The sequence below is a fragment of the Pieris rapae genome, chromosome 1 (genome assembly GCF_905147795.1).
Source record: "Pieris rapae chromosome 1, ilPieRapa1.1, whole genome shotgun sequence".
Classification (NCBI taxonomy): domain Eukaryota; kingdom Metazoa; phylum Arthropoda; class Insecta; order Lepidoptera; family Pieridae; genus Pieris; species Pieris rapae.
Window position 1 is genome coordinate 4,558,596 of NC_059509.1, and position 9,397 is coordinate 4,567,992.

At 34.4% G+C, this 9,397-nt stretch overlaps 1 protein-coding gene across 1 annotated transcript; it reads left to right on the plus strand.

Moving 5' to 3' along the window:
• The first annotated feature begins 137 nt into the window (after positions 1–137).
• On the plus strand, positions 138–3,228 carry LOC110994868 (ras-related GTP-binding protein C). Its single transcript, XM_022261760.2, has 8 exons — positions 138–355; positions 432–565; positions 647–875; positions 982–1,077; positions 1,510–1,728; positions 2,134–2,276; positions 2,444–2,592; positions 2,973–3,228. The coding sequence occupies exons 1-8, from the start codon at positions 341–343 to the stop codon at positions 3,128–3,130; spliced, it is 1,143 nt and encodes a 380-aa protein (XP_022117452.2). The 5' UTR covers positions 138–340; the 3' UTR covers positions 3,131–3,228.
• Positions 3,229–9,397: the final 6,169 nt, after the last annotated feature.

Genomic DNA, 9,397 nt, shown 5'->3' on the forward strand with positions numbered 1-9,397 from the left:
TGGACCAACGTGGTTCCAGGCTCCCGCTTTTCTTGCTTTGTTTAGTTATTTTAAATATAACTTATTCTGGATTACTCATTTGACAACTTAAAACTGACAGTTGACAAGAACGGTACTCACTAGTCACTACTGACTACTCAGAGATATGGTACTAAACTAACTACTATCATCTTTCATTATTCATATTATAGTTGTTTCTTCATTGAATCATGGTTTTCTTATTTGAAACTAATTAATTTAATTAAAGCTAGATCATTTCAGTTTGTACTTACCAGGCTAAGGCGTGTCTAAAATCTTACTTTTGGTAATACTTGCAATTTCTTTGAAATATAATGATTGGATGCACACAAAAATGGTATGTTACAAAAGGAACTTCCAGTGTAGCTTTAGCCTTTTGAGGCAATTAAAGTAAGTTATTATTTATATTCCAGAGTTATCAAGATGAATATGTCGGCTCATTTCCTAAAGATTTCAGCTATGGCCCATTCGAACAAAATGGTGAAAGTGATAATACGTCGTTACAGGAGGATCACAAACCCAGAATCCTTTTAATGGGTCTAAGGAGGTGCTAATTTCAAGCCAGAATGATTATTTGTAATCACTAGAAGACATTTTTGTTTTTTTTTTAATTTTAAACACTTTTCAGGTCGGGAAAATCTTCTATTCAAAAAGTTGTATTTCATAAAATGTCACCCAATGAAACATTGTTTCTGGAATCAACTAACAAAATCGTAAAAGACGATATAAACAACAGTAGTTTTGTCCAATTTCAAATATGGGATTTTCCAGGTCAGATAGATTTTTTTGATGCAAAATTTGATTCTGATACAATATTTGGTGGATGTGGTGCACTGGTTTTTGTAATTGATGCCCAGGTATTTGACTTTACAATTATTCAATGGCATTCTCATGAAATAAATAGCATTATTGGTACTGGTACCTTTTGAAGGCATAATATAAAAAATTAACATTTAATTTCAGGATGATTATCAAGATGCCTTAGATAAGTTGCAACAAACAGTTACCAAAGCATACAGAGTGAATAGTAGTATAAAATTTGAAGTATTTATTCATAAGGTTAGTATATGTTAAGGAATAGTATTCTGTTGTAAAGAATTTACAGTTTTTATTGCCACAACTACTATGCTATTATTTAATCAACCTGGATGTCATATACATATTTCCTTCTTCCTTCCTTCCTTCGATGTATGCAAATAATGTTTGCTTGCATGGTGACGGTAAATACGAAGGCAACTGGCATGTATTACATTAAAAAAAATTGATAATGTGATAAAATAATGATTAAAATGTAATCTGAGGCTACATTCCAAAAAGTTCTGTAGCAACATTGTAATATTATTAACATAAAAGTTGTTTTTATGCAAGAGTATATAGAGGTATATTTTAATCATAATATTGAATAAATCAAGTAATTAATAAAAAAAAAAAAATAATAATAATAATAAATATAATTATTAAAATATGTATTCAATTCAATTTCCATTGTAGGTTGATGGACTGAATGATGATTATAAAATGGAGACACAAAGGGATATACATCACAGAGCGACTGAGGATTTAGCAGAAAATGGACTGGAGCATGTTCACTTATCATTTCACTTGACTTCAATCTATGATCATTCAATATTTGAAGCATTTAGTAAAGTTGTACAAAAGTTAATTCCACAATTACCGACATTGGAAAATCTACTTAATATACTCATATCAGTAAGTATTTGTTATATAACTGAGTACTGATAGATTGCAATTTAGTATATATTCTTTAATATGAATTTATTATTAAAAGGTATTAGCTGCTTTGTGCTAAATGGTTTTGAGTTCTTAGAGCTCACACTGATTACCAAATCAGAGTATGTTGTGAACATGTTTTGTTATATTATTATGACTCCTGCAAGTCAGAACATATTTATAACATACGGGAGTCCTCATTAGGGTCAAATTTATGAGATGTACTGAGACTCAGTAGCTAGTCCAGTATGACTGTAACTTTGAATCCTATGATTTACCCTTGCCTCAAATTGTCATACCCTTGTTTGGGCAAGGATAATTTAAGCTTTGAAGGAGATTGTGTGTTTAAGTTTTTTTTAACTCCAAAAACTTTTATATTTCCAGAATTCTGGCATAGAAAAGGCATTCTTGTTTGATGTTGTATCCAAAATTTACATTGCAACTGACAGTTCACCAGTAGATATGCAAAGCTATGAACTTTGTTGCGACATGATTGATGTTGTTATTGACATATCTTGTATATATGGGTATGTGTAATACTGACTTGTAGAAAATAATTATATTGTCATAAATTAAGTTGTGATACAATTTATATCGGTAAACTTATCAACACTGGTTTTTAGAAATCTTTCATTTGCAACAGATTTCTTTTACAAAGTTCTTCATTAATATATTATTAACATTTTTTTTACAGTATGGTGGAAGAAACAGAGACAAATACATTCAACAATCAGAGTTCAAGTCTCATAAAGCTTAATAATGGTACAGTTTTATATTTAAGAGAGGTCAACAAGTTTCTAGCTTTAGTCTGCATACTTAGAGAAGAAAATTTCCAAAAGCAAGGTAACAATAATTTTGTAAAATATTATTCAGAAAGCCTGGTTTACAAAAAAGTTTCTAATGTTGGGATAAAAACAAATTGTGTTTAATGAACATAATATAGTTTAAAAAGTATGAGACTATAGAAAATTGGAAAAACTTTTGAAACATTTATTTATATGCTTTCCAGCATGAGAATTCAGTTCATTACAAATTCATACATATAGCTAGAAAGAGAATTATAAACTATACATAGATTTTATATATCTATGTATACTAATTATATTATACACTATAAAAACTTTCCTGTTAATTGACATTCTATTTATGATAACTGTATGGAACCCATTCCATAACATAAATAATCTGTTAGCTTATGCCAAAACCAATTAATTTTGTTGCAGGTGTGATTGATTACAACTTTTTGTGCTTCCGTGATGCAATAACTCAAGTATTTGAACTACGCAATAAAACACAAAATATTACACTGTCTCAAATTGAAAACAATCTTCCAAATGGTGGAGGAGATTCAGTAGAGAGTACATCTGATCAGCTACCATAGCACAAAATACATAATCATCAAGTATCTATATAGTTAAATTTTGTTTTACTTTAAATGTATGTACATCTGAATATTTTAGATATAAACTAATATGCTTGTAATACTTATTATTGTAAAAAAATATATTGCAAAGAAAATCATATATTTTAATCTCGTATTTTAATTTTATATTAATTCTATCCATCTGACATATAAAAATAGTAAAAAGCACATCTAAAAGGCCAAAGCATATGTGGGAATTATTATTAAGCTGGTTTTATTATAATCTAATTTATTTTATTATCATATATTATGGTTATTAGATGAAACTAAAAAAATGCTTGGCGTTGAATTGGGATTTTAATAATGGTAAATACAATTTATAGTACCCCATTCTCATAAGTGTTGACTTGGTTAATATTACCGAAATTTAGTTAACTCTCAGATTTAACTACTTTATTGCGACATATATACTATCAAACCGTCAATCCAAAAGCCAATGTTTCAATCATTACCTATTTACATACAATTCGACGTGGTTGTTTTCCACTTTATTTACTAAGTTATTTGGTAGATCTGTAATATTTTGGAATTGGATGTTTGAGGGTAATGATTAATTTTCAATATAGTTGCTAAATTTCGTAAGTTTGTCTACAAATTTCTGCACAAATCTAAAAGTCATCGAACTTTTCGTTTAATTGTTATCACGTAGGTATATTCTAAGTTTCATTAAAATCAGTTCAGTAATTTTTGTAATATGGGTACCAATCGACACTAGAATTTGGGTGGACTTGCATTTCCGTAGATTGGGATCACTTAATAGATGGTTTCTTAATCTTAATTTAAAAATTGATAGGCTGCCTGCAATCTAAAATAAATTTTATTCGGAGTAATCGGCGATTCTATGGACGCGCACGCCATCATTGGCAATCATTCCTTAGATGTACCTATACAACGGTGACGACCCATTGTATAGAGAGTTTATGGCTCTGCTAAATCTATTAGCATCTCACCTGGATCATTGAAGAGATGTCTCCCGAAGGTGTGATTTTTAAAAACACAAAGCAATTAGTGAGAGTAGTGGTAGCAGTTTAGATAATCTTGCGTAGCTAGCAGCTAAGATTAGCAACAACAATTAGGTAACTATAGGTACACCTAAAACCAAATGTAAATTAATATTTGCTAGTAACACTTAGGGCCTGTTTCACAATGTATGGATAAAGTGCCAAATAGCTATGCAACACATAAATTATTCGACAGATAAAAGTTCCAAATAAGATACTTCGAATTTCATCACGTATGGCGCTATCTGACACTCGTGAAACACAAAAATAATATTTATCCTACCAATAAGTAATAAATAGCTTATTTGGAACTTATCCGGACATTGTGAAACAGGGCCTTAGTCTTCTTAGACTACACTAAAAGTTAACAGTTAACTTTATTAATGGCGTAAAGGCACTAAAAGCTATGTACTTATAACTTTTTTAATTTTTATTCTATTCTATTCTAAAAATGAATAAGATTCTATTTAACAGGAACACGTACTTCAGACTCATTTTTCAAGGTCTATGTATTATCCTGTTATAACAAATGTTTAATAATTCACAAAATCTATGATGTCGCCGACAGCTCTAGTTCAAAGAAGTAGAAATGTAATTTAATCTTTTGTAATCTTTACTGTAAAGATTGAGAAATTACCTATATGCTGCAGTGTTTGTTTTTATTTAAATTTAATAACGTTGAAGTGAAATTATCGAAATTTGATTCAAACGCGAACCTATCAAATTTTTTACAATGATAAATTATTTATCTCATTAGGGTAGGTATTTAAATCGCAAATTTTAGAAACGCTTAAAGCAAAATGCAAAACCTTATGCGCTTTCTCGGTAGACAAGTTATGAAAAAAAAATCTTAATTTTTATAAATTGTTTAAGTTATAAATATGGTGGGGTAAATATAGTTATGTAAGGTAAAGTAGGTAAGACACGAAATCAACGTGGGCGCTGGGCAGCTGGTTTAAAATAATATATCATATTTTATAATAATGTTTTATTGTTCTTGTTCTCTCCATACCTAATTATGTAACTAAATATTAATTAACACAATTTGTGCAATTTTAAGTGCACTTCCTAAACTCCACTAACGGCGAACCGAACCCAAAATAAAACTTTTGAATAAAATGATACAGTTTTTACTATATTGGACATGGTATAATATGTTATTAAACAACCCCTGTGAACTAGTAATTTAAATATTGAATTTATTTTTATTTTCTAAAATATTATTTGGACACTTCGATACAAAACAAATTACTTAACAAAAAATTACGTTTTCGTCCTTCAACAATTCGGAACGACACGAAACTTTATGCAAACGGTAAAAATAAGTAAAGTTGTCTGGCAACCGTGTTAGAGTCAAAAGAAATAAAACGTAAAGTTGTACCGGGACCGGTACCAAATCCGCCGGGCGCCAAGAGAATACCGATAGTTCAAAGTTGTTAACAAAACCAACCTTTAACAATAAAGTGGCACTAGTAGAAAAAAAAATTTAAATCGCTTTCCAATTTGGACCGTGTTACGAAAGTTCATACAAGAAATCGGATTGCTGTTGGGGTCACGTCGAAAACTAAATGGCTGGTTAATTATGGTAAATTCGAATAAGCTATATTCCTTCGTTTGCTATTTAAGACTCTAACATACGCCGATGACTTTGAGGATTTGACCTCTACTACAAACAATAATTTACTAACGCCATCTAGTCTAAGAAAATAGTGAATAGTCTAACAAAACTACGTGAATACGAAACCAATTATTAGCTAAATATAAAAATTTATAAATTGGTCTAGAAAAAATGGTGGCTGCCAATGATTTAACTAGTACATACATGATTTTTTTACATGTTTAATTCGTTCTGAGGTTAAAACTTTTTAATGTCAGTATTGCTAAAATACCGAAACCGAGTCATCATCATCAGCTGACGATGGACTCTGATGGTTGGTACTGGATCTCGAGGATGGTAAGCAGTAGACATACCGTCATTGAGCTCGTTGTAATCAGCTCAGCGAAACGATACTAGAAATGTGACTATATGAACCTGATGATGGACTCCGAAGCTGAGTAGTGGATCTCGAGGATGGTAAGCAGCAGACATACCGTCATTGAGCTCGTTGTAATCAGCTCAGCGAAACGATACTAGAAATGTGACTATATGAACCTGATGATGGACTCCGAAGGTGAGTAGTGGATCTCGAGGATGGTAAGCAGCAGACATACCGTCATTGAGCTCGTTGTAATCAGCTCAGCGAGACGATACAAGAAATGTGACTATATGAACCTGATGATGGACTCCGAAGGTGAGTAGTAGATCTCGAGGATGGTAAGCAGCAGACATACCGTCATTGAGCTCGTTGTAATCAGCTCAGCGAGACGATACAAGAAATGTGAGTATATGAACCTGATGATGGACTCCGAAGGTGGGTACTCGGTCTCGAGGATGGTAAGCAGTAGACATACCGTCATTGAGCTCGTTGTAATCAGCTCAGCGAGACGATACAAGAAATGTGACTATATGAACCTGATGATGGACTCCGAAGGTGGGTACTAGGTCTCGAGGATGGTAAGCAGTAGACATACCGTCATTGAGCTCGTTGTAATCAGCTCAGCGAAACGATACTAGAAATGTGAGTATATGAACCTGATGATGGACTCCGAAGGTGGGTACTCGGTCTCGAGGATGGTAAGCAGTAGACATACCGTCATTGAGCTCGTTGTAATCAGCTCAGCGAGACGATATAAGAAATGTGACTATATGAACCTGATGATGGACTCCGAAGGTGGATACTGAGTCTCGAGGATGGTAAACAGTAGACATACCGTCATTGAGCTCGTTGTAATCAGCTCAGCAAGACGATACAAGAAATGTGACTATATGAACCTGATAATGGTCTCCGAAGGTGGGGACCGGATCTCGAGGATGGTAAACAGTAGACATACCGTCATTGAGCTCGTTGTAATCAGCTCAGCAAGACGATACAAGAAATTTGACTATATGAACCTGATAATGGTCTCCGAAGGTGGGGACCGGATCTCGAGGATGGTAAGCAGTAGACATGTCGTCATTGAGCTCGTTGTAATCAGCTCAGCGAGACGATACAAGAAATTTGACTATATGAACCTGATAATGGTCTCCGAAGGTGGGGACCGGATCTCGAGGATGGTAAGCAGTAGACATGCCGTCATTGAGCTCGTTGTAATCAGCTCAGCGAGACGATACAAGAAATGTGACTATATGAACCTGATGATGGACTCCGAAGGTGGGTACTAGGTCTCGAGGATGGTAAGCAGTAGACATACCATCATTAAGCTCGTTGTAATCAGCTCAGCGAGACGATACTAGAAATGTGACTATATGAACTTATTAATATTTAATATTAAATAAATATTAGGTAATATTTACTATAATACCACTTTATTTCTTTGAGTTTATTGAAAAAATAATCAATTTCAACGATTCGTCTTCCAGTTGAAATTTTAAATATTTTTCTTGGTTCTGAAACCTACGAGTGCAGCATGTTATATCTAAGCCCGAAAATGAAATCAGAGTCAATCAGACCCAGTACCCACCTTCGGAGTTCATCATCAGGTTCATATAGTCACATTTCTAGTATCGTCTTGCTGAGCTGATTACAACGAGCTCAATGACGGCATGTCTACTGCTTACCATCCTCGAGATCCGGTCCCCACCTTCGGAGACCATTATCAGGTTCATATAGTCAAATTTCTTGTATCGTCTCGCTGAGCTGATTACAACGAGCTCAATGACGACATGTCTACTGCTTACCATCCTCGAGATCCGGTCCCCACCTTCGGAGACCATTATCAGGTTCATATAGTCAAATTTCTTGTATCGTCTCGCTGAGCTGATTACAACGAGCTCAATGACGGTATGTCTACTGTTTACCATCCTCGAGACTCAGTATCCACCTTCGGAGTCCATCATCAGGTTCATATAGTCACATTTCTAGTATCGTTTCGCTAAGCTGATTACAACGAGCTCAATGATGGTATGTCTAATGCTTATCATCCTCGAGACTCTGTACCCACCTTCGGAGTCCATCATCAGGTTCATATAGTCACATTTCTAGTATCGTTTCGCTAAGCTGATTACAACGAGCTCAATGTTGGTATGTCTAATGCTTATCATCCTCGAGACTCTGTACCCACCTTCGGAGTCCATCATCAGGTTCATATAGTCACATTTCTAGTATCGTCTCGCTGAGCTGATTACAACGAGCTCAATGACGGTATGTCTACTGTTTACCATCCTCGAGACTCAGTATCCACCTTCGGAGTCCATCATCAGGTTCATATAGTCACATTTCTAGTATCGTTTCGCTAAGCTGATTACAACGAGCTCAATGATGGTATGTCTAATGCTTATCATCCTCGAGACTCTGTACCCACCTTCGGAGTCCATCATCAGGTTCATATAGTCACATTTCTAGTATCGTTTCGCTAAGCTGATTACAACGAGCTCAATGATGGTATGTCTAATGCTTATCATCCTCGAGACTCTGTACCCACCTTCGGAGTCCATCATCAGGTTCATATAGTCACATTTCTAGTATCGTCTCGCTGAGCTGATTACAACGAGCTCAATGACGGTATGTTTACTGCTTGCCATCCTCGAGACCCAGTACCCACCTTCGGAGTCCATCATCAGGTTCATTTAGTCACATTTCTAGTATCGTCTCGCTGAGCTGATTACAACGAGCTCAATGACGGTATGTCTACTGCTTACCATCCTCGAGATCCAGTACCCACTTTCAGATTCCATCAGGTATCAGGTTCAGCAACTTATTTTACTTGGTTGTACAAGTTGCACTTGAAACTTGACAACTCTAAATTTGAGTTTTGTTTGGGTAGGTACTTATATACATATACTTATAACATACAATAATTTCCGAAGTTCATGTCCTCGCCTCACTTGATATTTCTTTTTATATTTTGGCATTTCTAAAAAAATCCGCGGGTAAAAACTAAAATACGCAAATATTTAATTATTATTGGCTTCGACACACAAGCGTAGTCCTCCCGTCGCAAAGCGTTGAGGTGGACTGAAGACAAGCCGCATGCAGGGCTCGCGGGTGTGAAATTGCGGAGGGAAGCCCATTGCGCTTGAGTTTATTTACCTTTTATTACTTTCCATGCTCAGGAAACGAATTAATACAATTTTTTTTTTATCAAAATAATAATATATGCTTTATCTAATAATACGTGTAAGATT